General features: G+C 34.8%; 1 protein-coding gene across 1 annotated transcript in view; it reads left to right on the top strand.

Moving 5' to 3' along the window:
• The window catches only part of LOC127872193 (leucine-rich repeats and immunoglobulin-like domains protein 3), an 89,826-nt gene extending 78,576 nt beyond the window's left edge, over positions 1-11,250 (top strand). Inside the window, exons 14-16 of the mRNA XM_052415522.1 lie at positions 7,027-7,171; positions 7,897-7,981; positions 8,774-11,250. Of these exons, the coding sequence (XP_052271482.1) occupies positions 7,027-7,171; positions 7,897-7,981; positions 8,774-8,950 (407 nt within the window). The 3' untranslated portion in view covers positions 8,951-11,250. The remainder of the gene's footprint in view (positions 1-7,026; positions 7,172-7,896; positions 7,982-8,773) is intronic.
• Positions 11,251-22,434: the final 11,184 nt, after the last annotated feature.

Raw genomic sequence — 22,434 nt, 5'->3', positions numbered from 1 at the left:
ATTACACTCAAGTGGTTTGTCAGACGTATGCTGGAACAGAGTTGCCGGAATGACAGGCCAAAAACTGTGCAACTTTTGTATTTGAGTTTGCATTCTGCGTTAATTATTTGTCAGCCATTACGCTTGCAGGCGGTGTGTTGTTGCTGGGCCAATTTAACGCTAACAAGGCGAAGGTATACACATCTTTTCATCTGTGTCAATACGGTTTTTCTAAATACATATTGTAATCGCGCTGATTATTTGAGACATTGATGTTTGTTGTGTTTATGGTTTAGATATCAACGAATGCGACCTTGCGCCATGTAAGAACGGCGCCAAGTGCACAAATCTTCAGAACGCCTACTCTTGTACATGCTTACCGGGCTGGCAAGGCAACAGCTGTGATCAAGATATGACTATAAATCATTTTTATATAAACATACTTGTTTCGTGTTTTAGCTACTTTTCCTTTCACAATATGTCGCAAAGATAGGCCATGCCCAGTCTGTAAATGAGTGCCTAATTTCTATGCATTAGATATTGTCGGTATTGTGGTAAGCTAGCGATTGTATAGTCTAAACCTACTTGCCTTCCATGGCTGTCCAAACTTTTTTTTCTTGTAATTAACATTTTCTCTTTATCATGCTTTCCGTACCATGCAGAGACAAACCTGGTCGATTCCTTCACAAAGTGCTTTATACTTGATGGTATCGCCTACTAGTACGTTAAGAGTTGCCTGAGTGCAGGATTTTAGTAACTTTACGCTTACCGATGCCACACTATTCAGTCACAGTGTTGCGTGCATAGATAGCGTCAGCAGAACGCGATTCGGTTGCCAAACGTCTATGCCTTAAACCCACTTTACGAATTTCAATAACCGCTTTCCCCTAACAGGTGATTCTATGATGATGTAAAACGAGAGTTTCAGGATAGCAATACAAATGAGACAACAACATAAAACACGTCTTTATAATCAGCTACCACAGAAATGTCGATGTGTTCTGTGTCTACAGCATCAACCATTTGCCTTATAATGATAGCGTAAGTTTCTTCATGGGTTGTGTTTACGACAGTTTGATTTCAGTATCATGATCTCCTGTAACGACTAACTTGTGTGTTTGAGTGCACAAGATGTGAAATTCTTCGTGCATACCGCTTTTCAAATCATGATCAGATGGGTTTTTTATTCTCAGTGACACCTAGTATTACATTATGTAGTGGTTGACCTTTTAGTTTGTACACCCTTAAAACATGGGATTGTCTATTTTACCTCGCCATACTGTTGGTGGTGAACTCCATTTATCAGTTAAAAACTAAGTAGAAAACATATTTCCTCAGTTCGTGTATTATTTAAAATCAATGTCAATGTAATAATGTATATTTCCGTCTATTTGCCAGTGAATGACATACAGATAAGCAGATCAATCTATTACTGAACGTGGGTCTAATTATCAATGGGTTGTTCAAACACTCCTTCTTGTAATAGTCTCTTTAGCACCATATTATGAGATTCCCCGTTTCAATAAGCATAGCAATAGGTACTGGCGCCATTTCATGGCTAAGTATTTAGTTGATTTCAACTTTCCTGGAACTATCTTGTAAGCCACTCGCTCTTGAATAAATCAGATTTATGTCATACACTTTGGTGTCAGACACGCTAATGTGCTTCCTAGACATAGGTTCCATCCTTATTAGATACAATACACATTTTCCGCCCATGGGTTCTTAAATTATGTCGTTTGTTGTTTTTTTTTTAATATAGATGGCTTGACCAACATTAGCAAACCTTGGTGCTTTTGTTCGAGTCGGAAAGTTCACTAGACTTGGTGGATGATTGCCATCAATCCAAAGGATCAATACATTATGTCAACTTTTGAGCATCTGCACTGATCCTCCCCCCCCCGCATTTCTTCTTTGTGTTGCTATTCAATGTCGGTAAATCACCTTCTCTTTCTGCTCGTAGATGCACATTTGTAAGGAATGCGGCCTTAAACAAACAATCAACCCACAATTTAGACGTAGGACTGCCGGTAGCATGTTTTTAAGATACATTTTAGGTCATGAACATTATTTTCAGTGAATACCTTGCGCAAAAATTACTCTTGTCAGCAGTATTAGTGGATATTTGTTCTCATTTAAGAATTTTGAGACTATTGACTCAATTAGCTCTTCCATCCCTCTATTAGCCATAATAGTTCCCTCTGACCCAACCAATCTCATCAGATATTGCTCACTAGCGAGACATCGTTTTACATCCTGAAACTGCCCCGCCACACACACACACACACACACACACACACACACACACACACCACACACACACACACACACACACACACACACACACCACACACACACACACACACACACACACACAACACACACACACACACACACACACACACACACACACACACACACACACACACACACACACACACACACACACACACACACACACACACACACACACACACACACACACACACACACACACACACACACACACACACACACACACACACACACACACACACACACACACACACACACACACACACACACACACACACAAACATGCGATTGCGCTCATCCAGTGATGAGTGAATTATTAATTGATGTATGTAATTTAAACACTGTAATTATTTGTACTCACCACTCATGTCTTTAAAATTATCATGTATTTGTATATGACGATAAGCTGTTTTGCTTAAGTCAAAATAAATATTATGTTCTGTTCTGTTCATATTCATAACAGCTGTTAAAAAACTGTATACATAACTTATACAGTACTTCTATTCATTTAACCGTTCAACTCTTGTTCAAATTTGTTAACACGTCTACATTTGAACTCGCCAATTAAATTATAAACGCGTACAACGTTCGGATTTTCAAACACTAACTAAATCCAAAATTATTTACCTTCTTGAAATATGGGACCCAGTTTGTATAACCGTTATTACAATCGCTCAAGGCTTGTTTGTAAACAGTTTGCATTATGATATTTTAACTGTTCAGAACTTTAAACCAATATTTAATCATTTTAACAAACATGTTTACATACAATGGATATAAACAGCAACATTACATGTATTTATTTTCAGATGTAGCAAATTTTAAATGTATACGTTCTATATCATCAGACTTCGCGGATCCCCATAGTTTTGAAGCATAATTTAGTATAGAACCCACAAAAGAGTCAAAGAACTGGGAAAATATGTTCGGTTTTATGTAAAATTCATTGCATTTAAACAATACTGTATTCATGTTCTTAAGGGCTTTAGGAACGAAATGTTCCTGGTTTAGTTTAAAACTTCCAGTATAATTCAATACAGTGCCTACATAGTTAAAGTTGTCAACAACTTCAATATCATTACCAGTGTATACCCATCTTTCGTTTTCTTTTTATCCACGTTCTTCAAAAATAACAGTATGTGTTTGTTTGCAGTGTTTAGCCCCAAGTAATTGCAATATAAGTATAAAATATCTAAATGTGTTTGAAGCAGTTGACTTACCTAAAATACCCATGTCATCAGAAAATAATAGTAAATAGTAAAATCAACACAATATCATTAATATTCAAACCAGAGTTAATGCAATCTTATAGGTAACGTTTCAGGTCTTCAACCAATAAAGAAAACGCAATCTGCGTCATTATCTCCCCTTGCCTCAGTTTTTTTAATGACGCTAGTTATGTTTTTGAAAAATCGCCAAAGTATCTTGGTTTGTGTTTTCTGAAATTTTTAGTCCCCAACATTTTGTTCCTATAACAACAGACTTTCTTCATACGGATTAAGTCCTTATAAAATAACCACTTCCATGTGTTATGTAACGTAGTATGTGCACTTATTACTGTATGATCAATTATTTTTCAAGTCTCATTTTGATAGGTTTATTATACCCTGGCTTCCGATGTCCCATGTACAAGTCGTTATATATTCAATTTATGTTCTGTTCGGAAATATAATTTGGTAATCTCCTCTGAAACCGCAAGGCACAGATGTTTGTTATTTGACAAGTAATATTCGCTTTGTTTGTTCAAATCATGCCCCTTGCATCCACAATTGCCACGCTCAAGTCTCAAATTATTTATTAAGATTTGTATAATAAATATTAACACACTTTAAATCTCTTCTCTGAAACTGTAAGGGGCAGATGCCTGATATATGGTGTAAAATATATGCTAGTTATTCTCTCTAAGTTTGTCAAAATCATCCGCCTGTGGTCAAAACTAATGAAGGCTAATTCATTCCCCGAAAATATCCGGCTGGAAATAGTCACACCGTGTTTATTTGCGTACCGGATGATCTTGGCATGCGTTTCGTTATCATATCGACCTAACGTCCGGTCTGAGTTTCAGGCCAACCATGACTTGCAAAGTTCCATCGAAAGAATCATTTAACTTAAGTAAATTGGCTCGCCTATGAATATTATCTATAGGGGTTTAGCCACTTGTTGCTGTTTTAATAAAAACGAATTTTATTTCAAGTCCCGCATACGAATATTTGACGTTTAAATACACTTGTTGAAAAAGGATTCCCCCTTTTTTCATATTTTCACGAATAAATTAATTGTGCATGTATAATTGTATAAATCCATGTCAAGGTTTTTATTCAAAACTGTATCGTTATATAAACAGGCTCGCGGAAATGCATTTATTTAGTATCAACTATGCGGAGCGAGTGTTCAATGGCATGGACGGGATCGTGTATATACAATAACAATTTGCACATAGACAAACACGTCACGTCTATGCGGTGACACGCACATGTGGTTTCGCATTCCTGTCAGTGGAGGTTTCCGAAAAGGACGATAAGTTAATGGCAACATGTTTTATTTTATTTCTATGCGTTTATTTATATAACTCATACATAAATACGTGTCCTGACACTCCGGTAAAATAACCGTATTCACCGACTGCATAGTATGTAAACAATCGCAAGACGTTGTGTTAATCAAATGTCGTCCATAACATACAAGTATTTCACAACACTACATACCTTTAATGATTTATAACAAATATTTGCAACGCTTTCGTACGCGTTTCCTGATTATTTAACGATATTGAACGTGGTATTGTATTGGAACATTTAGTGCTGAAAGTTGAGTATAATTTACTTATCTTTAATCTTACATAATATGTCATGAAATTACTCAAGAAGATCAGAACGACGTTCTGTTATACTTCTAAATACTTTACCTATAGACATTGATTTAACGTTTTCAATTGCACCGAACTCACAAATGGTTACCGCTGTTGACCTCATCATCGCTTGCTGTTAAGCTTCCTAAAATATTTGTAAAGCCACTATATACCTTTGCATTTGTTCGTACCTCCACCAAGAAAAAATTGTCAACAAATGCTCAATACTGGCATGTCTTTTCATTAATATTCAAATAGTACTGCGTTTCGATAAACAAATGTTACGTAGAATATGTGTATGAATCTTAACATTCACAGTTCCAATAGCATATTAATCACAACCATATGTGTCCATTTCAAATGACTTCCTTATTTCTTGTCAAGTGGACTGAATACAATCTGTTGCGAGGCTCATGGCTATTTGGGTTATCATAATAGTAATTCATGATTTGTACTGCCTTTAAAAAATGAACGATCGCTTATCAAGCAATTGAATAGTAGTATCCATGTTATAGTTCAATTATTGGCAACAACCGTTAGTGTATTCAGTTCAAGGTCTTACTGTGAAAATCCGCTTTGGGATCATATTTAACTATGTTTTGTCGAAGTGTTCGATTTGTGAAAGGATTCCAGTCACATATAGACTGGTAAATATACAAAGTTACCGAATTTCGGTCATTAGACTCAGGCTAGTTCAAAAACTTAAAAAGACAATGTCTATCACAGTGTACCGTAATAAGTAATATATAAACTTATAATTGTAGCGTCTGGATTAAAATCCTGAGAATTGAGTTATGTTAAATGTAACATGACCTTGTTCTTTAAAGTAATTAGATCTATATTTAGTTAGTCCAATGTCAAATTCAATTCATAATGTTCAACGAGTAGTTTCATTGAAATCTGTCCGTCACACAAGATTAACACTCTTTACTGTAGACTTTTTGAGACTAAATTATCGTTGTTATTGACTTTGTATCGAATTGTACAAAACGCGTTAAGATAACAAATTCGTATAGGTATTAAATGTTTTATGTGCGTGTCTGTGCGAATTCCTTAATATTTGGTTGAAATAAAAATCAATTCACATTTTCAAAGCGACTTGTTTGTGTGTGTAGTAACCACACTATGCAACAAAACGTCATAATTAAAAAACAAATTTGGCAGAATTCGGTAATTTAATAATTCATTTAAATAATCGGCTATTGTTGCCCAAGAAGAAGAATACAAAAGCGTTCACAACTACAACCATATGACCGGTCGTTTAATATTTGATCCGATTTAATAATATTTCACTGCCTTATTCACACATACACGGGTATCTTCAATACAATCGTACATAAAGCGTTTTTCCCTTTACGGCGTTTGCTAACATATTTCCAAAGTTGAAGGCCCAATACATGGATTGGGTTTTAATCGTTTTGCTATGTTGTTACTTACGTGCTTTTTCAGCGGCAGGGCAATATTGTCGAAATCAATATTTGTTTTTACTCACTAAACACTTCAGCCCCGTCAAGAGGTTTCACATCAATATGCTTACATATATATTTTATATTCTCCACGATCTTAAAATGCAACCATTTAATGTGACCATCATATTGTTAATGACGAAACAAACTACCATGCAGCGTTGTGATTCCTTTTTACAACTGACGGTATGCCATCAATAAGTCGATTATGGGATCGGTTACTTATACTTCAACTGCCTCCATCACATTTGTCCCTCTTTCAGCTTGTTTCAATTTTTTTTTTTTGCTTTTGCAAAATGAGAAACATAACACGTGTTCCATAGACAGGCACTATTCAAACCTGATAGAACGTGTTCTATTTGTGCATAAATATGAACTTTTCAAAGGCGCTTTTTTTGATTTTGTATATATTGCTTTTGTGTTCCAATTACAATGCAGAGGCGTCAACATCTCAAGCGCCGGAATCACATTCAACTGCCTCACCGACTACGGAATCGTTGAAATATGTGTACATTGGCATTGGGCTCGGCGTCTTTGTGTTGGTTGTCATCAATGTAGCAGTTATTGTCATCATAACAAAGAAGTAAGCTTGAACATTACTTGTTAATATTACATTTATGTTCAATGTTAAATTATAGATACTGAAGAAAACTTAAATGGTTTACTGTATACGATTTAACTTAATACATCCAATGTAATTCAATTATAATCCATAATGTGATGTACGACAAAACATGCATGATTATTCGAGCAAGCGTTCATTACACAGGTACAAAACATTCGCATTGTGTACATGCGTAGAAATTAAAGTGTCTGATTACATTTGCTTGTCTTAAAATAGAAAACGTTTGAAAGTTCTCAACTTGCGCCATAATCTTCACGTATTTATCCGACCCATTAAACTTCTACAACTCCTTTGTGTGTAAGTTTAAGGCCACCAAGCGAATGCGGGACAAATTCATGAGGGGTAGTTCTTTTCTCTCCTTCATTTTCTTACGACAGATGATTCCAACCATTATTTTTGTTCCTAGAGGCATCAATGGTATCTTAAGCTTAGGGTTGTCTTGGAAGTTACAAGAAGTTTGATTGCTGCTGGTTTTAAACTTTGAAAGTCATATTTATTTGTAACCTTTTCCTTCACATTGTTGTGCACATTGGTTTCGTGTTATAAGTGATTTCAAATTATGTATTTATATATTTATTTGTAATTACTTAATGCATTATTGTTTAAATGTATTTATTTATTGATGTGTTAATGTATTTATTTTTATTTATAATTATATAATTTACAATTAACCTTTGTAAAAGAATACGCAGGAGGCGTAATACCCCAAGCTATCCGATGACAGACCGCCAACAGATGACGCAATGCGTTCCCTCTCAGATAGATGCTGTACGTTGCAACGCCTTAATACAAACACAGTTATTTATATGATATTGCTCTAGACTATCTGTAATATTGATGATACAACACAACTGTAAAATTATTGAAACGACAAGATATTGGGGAAAGACGAATGTAGATAAAGTGAGCCACTTTTCCTTAGTATTTTGCTTACTCGTTCGTTGCAAACCGACCTTTTTGCTAGCTGATCGCTAAATTACAAGGTGTGTTTAAAATATTATCGATTACCTAGCAAGCAACGAGAGAGTGAGCAAAGTATTAAGGAAAGTGTGTTTGTGTTTTAAAATCTTCAATATGGATCGATCACATGGTCAGTCTTTCGCCAAAGCCGCCATGTTAGCCAAATAATGTGTTACTGTAATGGCCACTATACATATTTGACTGATTCTTTCTAAAAGCTGAAATATTCAAATACTAGAATAATCAAGTTGTAAATTGATTCGTTTTGCACGGTTGAGTAAAAGAAAACCAGGCCTGCAGACGATTCCTCGCTCAAACTGTGAAATGAATTCATTGTAGTATTCAATGATCATTGCCAACTGATAGTATTTTAAGTGTAAATAAAACAGACGCTTTTAAAATGCAATCAATACCAAGGTTGTGGATGCCAAAATTATATATTATTTAATTTGGTTAAAATTCATACATGATGATATTTGAAAGAATTGTGCACACACGAAACGATAATATCTTCTATACAATAATAATAATAAATAATATATTTATATAACCTAGCATCGTAATGAACATGAGCCAGACCACACTTACCTTATTATGCAGTTGAGAGATTATCAACCACTGGCAGATCGTGGTCTGATGGGAAGAGACTATGATCGCATAGCAGACCGTGATGTGCTTCCAAGAGAGTATGATGAGGTAGAGATCACAGAGACGAGCCTTCAGTCTGACGTCCCACAATACAGGGCGCCACTAGCAGCAAGGACGATGGTTACCTAAACCAATGACTGAAAAGATGTCAAGGGACATATCAATACCACTAAAACCAAAGGACTAGCCGTAGCCGTAACGTTAAACGAGTGTCACTTGCAACATAACACCAGTTCCAACAGAGCTTTCAATGGATATACATGCCCTGCTTTAAAAGACAAGCAATTGTCCCTTCGCGCAAAACATCAAGGCATCATATTTTTTATCCACATGTATGCAACCTTGTAAAGTGCGAAGGAATTGTTTATATTGTAAAAAAAATAAATATTTTGCTTATTTACATTTTATTGATAAAAAATGTATCACAATAACAATACCAAATTAAAATTGAGTTGTTAGTTTAAAGAAAAACATATTTAGATAATTTGTATTCTCTCAAACAGGAATCTGTTTATTGATGTTTGCGACTAATTGTGTGTGCCTGTTTTTCCTTAATGTCCTTAATGTAGGATATTCTAATAGTTAAATATTTATTTGACGCTTTCCTTTCGTGATGTGAGTTCTGTTTATATTATGTTTATTCTTGATATACAATAACGATGTACAATGTGCATGCAAATTGATGTATTTCTTACGTTTATCACATGGCCATGAGACAAAATACTCAAACTTTGAATGACGAGTTCAGCATACAACCGTCACATTTTGAATGTATGAATTTCTTTTATTGAAATAATGCGATTTAAACGAACTAGTTTGCTGAATAATGTAAACAATTAAGTTTAAAACATTTTTTTAAGTTCACAGACTGTTGGCTTAATATTCGTAGTCCGGAATGTAATAAATATTGGACAAAACAAACACTAATATGGCGGTACAAATGATTTCAACCCTTGTATTCATTTTGAAATCACATACCGTATCAATTATACTGTATACTTATTTCAATGAAGCTACCAGTGTTACACAACATGGATCATCGGTGTTTGTTATGTCCAATGAAAATATTTCGTCTAGAAATACGGATTTCCAGAGTTCCGTTACAATTTTGATCAATTTTGCCAAGAACTATTTCGCTGTTTTCATACGCTTGAATTACCTTTCTTGCCGTTTCTTGAATTATTTTAGCCCGTAAGTATGGTTGTATTTCATATTGATTGATGAAAGTTAGTAAAGCGAAGTCAACAATACTATGCTTATATGAGTTATGGGTATTCTTGTATGTATATGTATATGAACATCAGTGTTATTCTTAACGTGTCAAATTTAAGATTGTAGATTTTGTTATATATTACGCAAATGAAATGTGAATGTCGTTGCTGCAATTCGTCAAATAGTTGTATGAAAAATAGTATAGCGAGAATACATGCGTGGTGTGCACATACTTGGCTGAATCAAGCATCACATTCAGTCGTGTTTTAATATTACAAAATATTATTACTTACGACTGAAGTAGTTTGTTTTTGCATGATATTAAAATACATAGATTGCTTTGAGAATAGTCTAAAACCGCTTTTTATCACATGCTATACCCTGTTTCCCATGGTATACAACCATTACATTTTTTTTACACATGTGTAATACAACATTTTTAAGCGTTTTCATTGGCTTAGATTTCGTTTATTGACCAATCGCATTTTGTTATTTTGCTGAAATGACGTTGCAACGTCAAATGACGTCACGAAATGTAAACAACATTCTGGATTTATCATTATGTTTTCGTAAATATTTATTTAATTTGCTCTAAAGCATGTGATAAACAAAAAATGACACTCGTTGTCATTTCATACCATATTTTATGAACTCATCCAGGAAATTCGTTAGTAAGCTCGCCAAAGGCTCACTTACTAACAAAATTCCTGAACTCGTTTAATAAAATATGGTATGATATAACAACTCTTGCCAGATTCTATATATCTTTTTGACACGCATGATATTGTTACATTGGATTAATGCATTACGCTATATTAGAAGTCTTAATATTTATATTCTTATATTGTGAGAAAAGAATTGAACTTAATATCATATTTCTGTACTTCGATATTATTTATTCTAGAAAACTTTAAACTTTAAATCATGAACAATTGATATATTCTTTTGATGAATGGACTGTACAGTGTACGCACATTGCATGCAGATATTTCTTTGTTCCCTTTTTCTTTAAAAAAAATTAATGTCGTGCGAATATATCTCGAAGCTAGTGTTTCGTTAGATTTCTGAACATATGTTTCGATGTTATTTATCATTGAAATAAATGAACTGGTACAATGCACTATACTTTCTTTGTTATATGTCCTTGAGGAATACACTGACTGTATATTTAGAAAATCGATTTAGATATTATTGGTTAATGAGAAAAATAATCTCTATCGAACAGATGTACTGGATAATATATATTAATTTAATGAATGTATATATATAACTATTGAATACATGTGTTTTGATTTTGTTTAGTTTTTTTTACAGAAATAACTTTGTATTGTGAACATGTATTTTGATTTTGTTTCAGATAACATAACTGAATAACTTTCAAACGTATATTGTTGGTTATGACATAAATGAAATGTATATAGGGTACATATAGTTTTACTGTATGTTTTCCTTTTACTTAATAACTGTATATTGATCGCAAGTATAGAGTACTGGTTTTTTTTACGGGAGATGTTATAACTGTAAATGATCCAAATGTATCTTGATTTTATTCTTTCCGGTTTTAAAAGTACGGGATATTGCTCACATACATTTTGATTTGGAGGACATACATCAATTGTATTGTGTGTGCATGTGTGTGGATCTTATATTTTCATGCTATAAACGAACATGAGCTGTATTGAGCAAATATATTTAGATACAATATATGATTAAGATGTATAATTCCTTATTTAAATGAATGAAAATAGTGCGCATATGTCGTTTGTTTGTATGTAAATGCAATGGTCGTTGCACAGCTGTATCGCCAGTTTTTATGATGTTTTGTGCTTAATGTTGTATTGTATGTATTGTCTTATATAGCATAAACAATTGGTCATATGCCTTAAATTAAAGACTAACAGACACGAATTTCTATCCTGTCAATGATTCCTGAGTTTCATTTCATCAATATATTTGATAAAAGCTGATTATTCGCATTACGTCTTGATTTCTTTGTGAAACTACATAAAACTGATCTCGCTTCATATTCTACGGGAGTGTTAATACGAGACATATATATACTCAATATACTTTATGCAGACATTTTATAATCGTCTTGGACGATAATTTGTATTCGACAAAATTCAAAATGGCGGACACTCAATACAATTAAAATGGATTGCTGTCAGCCTTCTTGAATAAAATAATGTTCTTCGAAGTTTCTTCATTTAATATAAAACTTCTCACGTTTTATATATATGTATATATAAACACAATATGGCTGGACGACAGTTATTATTTTGTTATGTCAATAGTGATTATAAGTCGCCACCTTGGGTTTGCTTAATCTAACACAACAGCAGTTTTGTTAAAAATGAGCACACTTGATGGACTCAATGCGTGGAAGCATTTTAAATAAATATATTGTTGAACAAAAGTCTAAATAAGAGACTGGTGGCCATAATTTTATTTAGCCGAATTGTTGCATTAAGGATCTGTTTTATTTTGTGAAGACGTACATACAATTTCATGCGGTTGATAAACATAATGCGTACAAGTGTTCGACATAAAGATTACACCAAAAATACAAGCCAGTCGACTTATTGCTATCTTAAATTGTTAAAAGTGTCAATTTTATTAAGTAAACTTCGTTAACATGTTTTGACAGATTTTGATTCAGATCGAAGTAGTTGCTCTAAATGATAACTTTATTTATGTATTTATTTACCTTAATTTCGAAAAAAGTAAACATGCAAAATGGCTTACTGGAGGTTAACTATAGCTTTCATTGGTTATAAGCACTGTTGTATCTGTAGTACACACAAATATTGTATATGATATCTATTTATATCTGTATGTTAAGCTGCACTGAACTTAAATGGAATTTAATCATACTTTCAGTCTTTTTGGTTTTACTTATTACGTATGGAACATACTTGCGTATATACAAACTGAATATCATTATAGGGATTAAGGCACTTAAATATATAATACGAAATCGTAGTATTCATCGGTTACATAGAATCGATATGTATACAAAACAATGTAGCCATGTAACCATTTTTTTCGATATAATGCGAATCTATCTTTTATTTAAATATATTGTTCCGAAACGTAGGGTTTGAAAACAGCACAATTAGTATTATATTATATATGTTAAAGCATATATTTGCTTTCGCCTGCTCTTAGTTTTCTAGTTGCTGATTTTTTCAACGCAAACTGACATTTTTGTCTGACAGTTTCTACCATTTGCCTTACAGATTGGTTAGATATAAATAAACCGTATTTCTTTATGTAATGTTGCGTATATATATTGTACATACTGGCTTGTATAAGATGCTTTAGTCCCTTCCCTTTATTTAATGTCTATATTGGAATACTTATATATATATTGTTTAAAGCGACTATGCCAACAAAAGTCGTCTAGCTGTAGTATACACTTAAAACATAACGTTAATAACCCAAGTTACAAATATCTATAATAATTAACATATTATTGAAATAACTATAACTTTCTGGGAAAGAAACGAAACAATGTAGATCGTGTTTCTTCGACTTTTTTTGTTGTTTACACCCAACCACATGTTAACTTTTTACACTCTCCGTGTTATTTATAATTGTTTTTCTTTTTTTTTAGTATTTTTGTTAATGTGTTTGTATATTCATTTCTTAAATGTTATATTATTATTTTGCTTCGGGAATATAATCTGTTGGTATGAACTCTCACGGTGGATGTATGAATGTAATTCTTTCCTTCAGTATATTACAGTATAATAAATATAGCCTCTTTCTTAGAGTTTTATTTGTTTGTTAAACCAACAACTTACCGAGCGTAAAAAGAGTAAGTATTTACACGATTAGTGTTTTCATGTAATGGGTCATGTAAGTTTGAAAGTCACACTCGTATAGAATACCTAATGTGAATGTTACATCGTTCTAAATCTTGTAAGATTGCTTTCATTACATTTTAAAGGGACATGAATAAGCTGATTAATGAACTCTGTTTATATATATATCTTTCATCAATTTGAAATAATTGTATGAAGGAAGCTGCACGCACAAATGACACACCAACACGGTTACCATAGGACATTTAGTCCGAATGAGATGCATCTTAAAGAAAATACCATACCAGCTAGGTAACTGTCTTATATCAAATCTAAATGAAATTGAGTTACAAGCAGATACATACCGACAACACCAATGATACTCCCCATAGCAGTTAGTTGACAATATGAAAGCAAGTCAGCGTAACAATTAGCTACATGCAGATAAATAGCGGCACACCATCTTATAAGTTACGCTTTGATTACACGAGATGTAACTATAAGATGTACAGAATGTTGTTTGTTTTTCAATGTGTCATACACAACACACATATAGAAGCAGATATATACTGCTATCAAACTTGTAATTCAACCAATACACCTTTATTTCATAACATAATATTGCTGTTCTATGCTGTAATCACAAACGTTACTGTCCGAAAGAACTAAATAACAATATGATTTTGAAATGATATTGCAATTTGTTTTGACATCACCAAAATGGTATTAATCCAAAAAGCTATATTACATTAAGATTTTCCAGTCTATATTTACATCACACATATTACAACCAACAACAGCAATATAAGAATATGATAGCGACATCTTTACTGCCATCGCAAATATAAAAATACAAAACAGATAGTTTACAATATGATAAAATAGTCTATACTTCAAAATAATCCTCACACCAGCTATATAACGTTATGATATCGATAGTCTGTACTGGCATAACACATATTAGACATCAATGCGGTTTGGAAACAAAAGGATACCACCAGTTTTAATTGACATCACAAATAATGCTTCTCCCATAACAGCTGTTTGATAATGTGAAACCATATGACTACGCTAGTTTATACTCACATTACAATTGTTACTTATAAAAACGTTGCCATATGATATCGCCATTCTATACTTCTATTACACAATGTTGCTTCCCACAACCGCTAAGTTAGACTATTATATCGCCGATTTATGATGAAATCGCAAATGTTACTAAGCACAACCGCTACGTTACGATATCGCCAGTCTAAACTGACATCATCAAAGTTGTATTAACTATAACATCTATATTACAGTCAGATATTCCCAGACTATGCTGGCATTATAGCTATTTCTCAACACAAAATCTATGTAAGAATATGATATCGACAGTCTTTACTGACATCGCAAATATCAATCCTAAAAACAGAAAGTTTACAATATGATATAACCTAATTTAATTACATCGCAAATGTTACTTTTTAAAATAGACATGACCGTCCGCCATTTTGTCACAGGAAGTGGTTATAAACCACTATATTTTTGGTCAACAATACAGAAACGAACATCATGTAAGTGAACAACATCACCGAGATGAACGACATCACTGAATTTGACATAATAAGACAGTGCCTCGACAAATCATTACATATTTAAACAAGATAACACTATTATTTAACATTATAAGATTTTGTTTAAACAACTCAACGCAATATTTTGACAAAATAACAGGACTATTTGACATAATAAGACAGGGTGAAGACAAGTTAAAACCGCATCTGGACAAGATAGAATGACGCTTTGACATAATAGGACTGAGTTTTGACGTGTCAACACCACATTTAGACAAGATCAAATGATGGTTCGACATAATAAGACTGTATGTTGAAAAGTCAACATCACATTAATTTGGAAAAGATAACATGACGGTTTAACATAAAAATACTGTATTTTGACAAGTCCACGCGCAACATTTGGACAAGATAACATCACTGTTTGACATAAGAAGACTGTATTTGGACAAGTCAACACAACATTTGGACATAATCACACAATTGTTTGACATAATAAGACTGTATTTTGACAAGTCAACACCACATTTTGACAAGTTAACATGACGGTTTGACAAGTTAACACCACATTTGAACAAGATAAAAACGACTGTTTGATATAATAAGACTGTGTTTTGACATGGCAACACCACATTTGGGCAAGTTAACATGACGGTTTGACGAGTCAATACCACATTTGGACAAGAAAACACGACTATTTGACATAATGTTTTGACAAGTCAACACCTCGTACATTTGGACAAGATAACATGACGGTTTGACAAGTCAGCACCACATTTGGACAAGATAGCACGACGGTTTGACTTAATAGGACTGTATTCTGACACGTCATCATCAAATTTAGACAAGATAATACGACGATTTGACATAAAAGAACTGCATTTCGACAAGTCAACACCACAAGTGAACATAATTACACGACTGTTTGACATAATAAGACTGTATTTTGACAAGTCAACACCACATATTGACAAAATATCACGACGGTTTGACATAATAAGACACCTTCAAAAGAAGACAGAAATAATTGTAACAACGTAAGACAGCTATGGCGTTCCGTACTATAAGGTCTTTCACTAAAACGTATGACACAACCAGCTTTCCGTACTTTTATTTGTGTTCGATTGAATACGCAATTTATGACGTACCTTGTGTGACGTAATTTCTGTGACGAAACACGCAAGTTTAAGCTAAGTATGTTTGTCACGCATCCTTTGAAACTTCGATATGAATAAAATATATCGCTTGGATTTCGTAAATCGTGTTTTTGGTCACATTGTACATAAGCATTCGATACAAAGGTGTTTTTTATCCCCACGCTTTTTGAAAAAAAGGTGGGGATATTGTGGTTATCTCCGCCGTCCGTCCGTCCGTCCGTCTGTCTGTCTGTCTGTCTGTCCGTCCGTCCTGGCCACTATCTCCTCCTACACTAAAAGCACTAGAACCTTGAAACTTACACACATGGTAGCTATGAGTATATGTGCGACCCTGCACTATTTGGAATTTTGATCTGACCCCTGGGTCAAAAGTTATAGCGATTGGGGTGGGGCCGTCAGAAATAATCACTCATTTTTTTAGGTTATTTTACATTTACTTCTTTATTTCTACACCGATTCACTTCAAATTGATACTGGACCTCTCTTATGACAATACGGTCAATCTCAACCATGCATGGCCCCATTTCCAACCCTGGGGCGCCCCGCCCACAAAGGCCACACCCACCAAAAATTTCCATTTACTATAATTTTTTCATTTCTACACGGATTCACTTCAAATTGATACTGAACGTTTGTTATGACATTAGGGTCAATCTCAACTATGCATGGCCCCAATCCCAACCCTGGGGCGCCCGCCCACATAGGCCACACCCACCAAAAAATTCCATTTACTATATTTTTTTCATTTCTACACGGATTCACTTCAAATTGATACTGAACTTCTCTTATGACATTAGGGTCAATCTCAACTATGCATGGCCCCATAACCAACCCTGGGGCCCCGCCCACATAGACCACACCCACCCAAAATTGCCTTTACTATAATTTCTTCATTTCTACACCGATTCACTTCAAATTGATATTGAACTTCTCTTATGACAATACAGTCAATCTCAACTATGCATGGCACAATTACCAACCCTGGGGCGCCCCGCCCACATAGACCACACCCACCCAAAATTGCCTTTTACTATAATTTCTTCATTTCTACACCGATTCACTTCAAATTGATACTGAACTTCTCTTATGACAATACGGTCAAGCTCAACTATGCATGGCACAATTACCAACCCTGGGGCGCCCTGCCCACATATGTCACACCCACCCAAAATTGCCTTTTACTATAACTTCTTCATTTCTACACCAATTCACTTCTAATTGATGATGAACTTCTCTTATGACAATACGGTCAATCTCAGCTATGCATGGCCCCATGACCAACCCTGGGGCACACCTAGGTCAAACATTCGGCGTGGGGATACGCGTCGGCCTCTGCCGCGCCATTTCTAGTTTTTATTTGTGGTTTAAAACAAATTTATACCAAAGCCTTAAAAGGATGGAATAACAGAAAATGTAAGTGCATATCTTCGTAATTTAAATTTTGTGTTTTGACTCCTGTTCAAATATCTTTGAATGCCATATTTTGACTCCTCTAGGCAGTCTGTTGAAGTTGTGTTGTTCTAAAAAGGGATTAAGGTACCCTGTTTTCCTGTCTATCCGGCCACTTAAGAATATAATAAGCTGTAGCTTGTAAATAAACACAAAAATAAAAAATAATAACAATATGTATTAAAGGGGCCTTTTCACAGATTTGGGCATTTTTTAATGCATTCATTAAATGCTTTATATTGATAAATGTAAACATTGGATCGTAAAGGCTTCAGTAAAAAATCAAGAATAAAATTAAAAAAAGGAAAAGAACATTGCCCGGAGCAGGTTTCGAACCAGTGACCCCTGGAGTCCTGCCAGAGTCCTGAAGTAAAAACGCTTTAGCCTACTGAGCTATTCCGCCGACTACACATACTTGACGTATTTTATACCTTATATAAGCAATCTTCGTAGTTTCACAAAATTTAACGACAAAAACAGAACTCTCCAAATTATTCAATCGTTTCGCGTTGCAACGATTTATAATTTTTAGGTTTTAAAATCGTCAAAAGATGCATATAATGGCTATATTAGACCATGGTAAATGTTCAGTATTACTGTTTCCTCACAAATATCATAACTAAAACGAAAATTTGCGAATCTGAAACAACTTTTTTCAATTTTGTCAGTTTACCAAAGCGTTTAAAGATCCCTTTAAAGGGGCCTTTTCACAGATTTGGGCATTTTTTAACTTATTAATTAAATGCTTTATATTGATAAATGTATGTAAACATTGGATCGTAAAAGCTCCAGTAAAAAATCAAGAATAAAATTTAAAAAAGGAAAAGAACATTGCCCGGACCAGGTTTCGAACCAGTGACCCCTGGAGTCCTGCCAGAGTCCTGAAGTAAAAACGCTTTAGCTTACCGAGCTATTCTGCCGAGTACATATACTTGAAGTATTTTATACCTTATATAAGCAATCTTCGTAGTCTCACAAAATTTTACGACAAAAACAGAACTCTCCAAATTATTCAATCGTTTCGCGTTGCAACGCTTTATAATTTTTAGGTTTTAAAATCGTCAAAAGATGCATATAATGGCTATATTCGACCATGGTAAATGTTCAGTATTACTGTTTCCTCACAAATATCATAACTAAAACGAAAATTTGCGAATCTGAAACAACTTTTTTCAATTTTGTCAATTTACCAAAGCGTGAAAAGATCCCTTTAACGCAATATAAATAACAAACAAGTTTTAACTTGAACTTTCATCGGAAATGGTTTGTTTGGAGCGATTTTTTTCCTTTCTTTATAAAGTACCGGGAAACGGCACTTTTTCAAAGAGGGAAAAACTTCAAATTTCCCAATTGCGGTCAAAAAAATTCCCAATTGTAGGTTTCTACAAATATAAATATTTTTTTTAATAAATTGCAACATTTAATCAATTAGTTTTCCTATGCAGCTGTTTGGCTTGAACCTTAATAACAATACTACTGACAACTTGATATTTAGTTATCAATTAAAAAGTATTTGGGAGCAAAAAATCAAATACACCAATTTCCCAATATGAAGACTTCACGACGCGAATTTTCCCAATTTCAGGTTTTTTCGTGAACAATTTTCCCAATTGGGCTGGTACAGGTACTTTTCCCAATTGGGAAAAAAAATTCGCTAGTTTGCAAATAAATACCTCTTTTTTATTTGACAGTTGTAGGTCAGGATCGCTCTGACACTTATAATCTATTAGGCCACTCTGATAGGTCGAACATTGGCGCGTGCAGAATGAGATTCGGTACAGGGTATCGCTTAATTTTCGTAAAGGCTGTGTTGAGCGAGTTGTTATGTTTTTGTGAGTGTATATTTTATAACATTATATGCAACGAAATTCGGTAACAAAACGATTATGTATTCACATAAAACAAACATATTAAGGTGATAAGGATCACGCTTTTTTGCCGAACAAATTTATGTAAACATGTTTACAAATTACCAATTTAACAATTTAAAGAAACGTATCCTTGGATGTTTAAGAACAACGAATACAACGGAACTCGTCTCAGCGTCTTACAACCTTTGGCAGAATGCCAAGTGGACCCAATGTCACATAAAGGATACGTCGCAATTTCCCCAGATGAGAATTTTAAGAGTCGGGCGATCATTCATATTTGATGGCTGCCGTTGATCACAAACGCAGCAGACATCGTTATCATCGACATCATCATCAATGTCAGCCTCTGAATCCTCATGTTCGTGGATAGTACTGGCTGACGGCATAGTCGTGATGGTTGGCCTCCTTTTTGCGGGCTTCTTTTCTTTGTCGTGCTCATTTGGTGTCGAGTTCTCCGTATCTAGCTCCTCTTGATGGGCATCGATTTCCATCATGTATTGTTGGCCGGTAATTTCTCGGCCACTTTGATTTGGTTTCGCTCTTTTTTTATCTTACATCTGCACGAACAAAACTCTAAGTTCGCAAATGTTTGGACCACTTTGTTCGTCAGATATTCCAGAGCCGCCTCTTTCCCCCTTGAACTGCATTTAACTTTCTTAACTGGCGTTTCATCCCTAAACGCTTCACATGGGAGTTGTTCCGGCGAGATGGCGTTTCTATTAAACGGGAAAATTCCCACCTTCCTAAATGCCGATATTATGATTAGGGGGGCTGACAGCTTTTAAATAAGCCTTGCACGCGATACGGGCTACTTCATATTTCATTACAACCTTTCCCATGTTTGCCTGTATGTAGGCTGCGCATTCGGAGTAGTAGTACCGTTTGAATGGTCCAAATACCACAACATCGAAAGGCTGTATGATATGTGAAGCGTGGGCAAGCGAAACGAACACATATATGTTCCGTTCTCTAGCAAAATGGATAATATCAGCGACGTATGGGTTTTATGGCCGTCAAATATCAACAACACCGATTGGCTCATATCGGAATGCGTGTCCATGTATTCTTTGAACACATCTCTATTTGAACATCCGGTTTCCGACATTGTTGCCATTGCTCCGGTCCCGTTCATTAGTTCCTCGTTCATCATTTTGCCTTTGAAGTCAAAGAAAGGTGGTATGTGGTTCCAAGCAGCGTTGGCGCGAGCTATGAGTGTGGTAGTTGTTGATCGCGGTAAAGTTACTGCCTGGGGCTTTTCTTTTGTGGGGGCAATCACATTTGGTGGGCGATGCTCAGGACTAATGCCAGTTTTGTCCATATTTTACACGCGCTCGGGGCAGTCATCCTAGATTGATGTATAAATATTCTGCAGACTCTGGTGTCGATTTTTTGTTACTTACTCTCTTAAGCGAACGGTTTCTTGGATACAACTCTCGACTGCCACCTCTGCAAAATCCATACAACCAGCATATGCTGACGGGCTTGTCCATTGGCCTTCTCCCAGATCGGAAAGCCTTCCCGCCGGCATATTTCTGCAGAGTTGCATTTTACACACCATAACCCAACCGTGCCTTCACCGCGGTGATTTCGAAAAGACCTAGCTCTTCTTCTTCTAAGAAGAGGGTTTCTCTCCCGAAATCATCAGGGTCAATCTCGCCGCTTATCCTGTCACGAAGCGTCTGGGACGGAATACCAAATTCCAAAGCAGTATTCCGTATGGATTTCACACGAATCTCAAATACAGCCTTTATAGTTTCTGGAGAATATTTCCTGTGCCAGATACGTACCTTAATGGATTTGCATAGCACAGTAGGTGTGTGATAATTTAATAACGGACGCAAATTGGATATTAATTGTAAACGCTTAATTTTAGCGGATTAGCAAAAACCCATTGTTGAAATATAGACGGGCCTCAAATTAAGTTCTACAGTATAAACAGAGAAGTAGTCACGTGACCCGATAAAAGCATTGAGTGATGGAATTGTAAAAATATGACAAAAAATAACATTTTATGAGTTACTCGCACATAAAATTAATGTTAAATTATGTACAGGTGAATGCGTTAAAAACTGCTATTACGGTTTACACATGTGTTGTCGTATTTTACACTTCTGACGATCAAGAAACACATGTTTTGGAAACTTGCTCAGAATTCGGACACGTGCGGATACTCGGATTTACAGTTTATTACGTCTTAAGAAAGAATATATAGAAATGACCGAATAGATAGGATACCAGACATGGCGAGAGACCGTCACAATTTACAGTCCAGGAGACCAGGAGAAAATAATCACAGGCCAGTTGAAATTTGCACAGGCCTCAATTGTAAGTGTTTGACCAGGGAGTTTATAGAGCCCTTATTCTCGGCATGGCAAAGTAAATTCACAAAAGAGAAAACATAAGCATACAAATTTGAGTTGGGGAAATAAATTAAGCGTGTTTGTTACAGTTTGTGGATATATTGACGCTTTAAACATATATACTCGACTGTTGTCGATGTATTTAGCTAAGAATAATTAAAATATTAAATAAGTTTACCTTTAAATATCCATTTCACTAACA

Source organism: Dreissena polymorpha, chromosome 3, assembly GCF_020536995.1.
Source record: "Dreissena polymorpha isolate Duluth1 chromosome 3, UMN_Dpol_1.0, whole genome shotgun sequence".
Lineage (NCBI taxonomy): Eukaryota > Metazoa > Mollusca > Bivalvia > Myida > Dreissenidae > Dreissena > Dreissena polymorpha.
The sequence above is the reverse complement of the archived record's forward strand: the minus strand, read 5'-3'. Positions and strand labels throughout refer to the sequence as shown.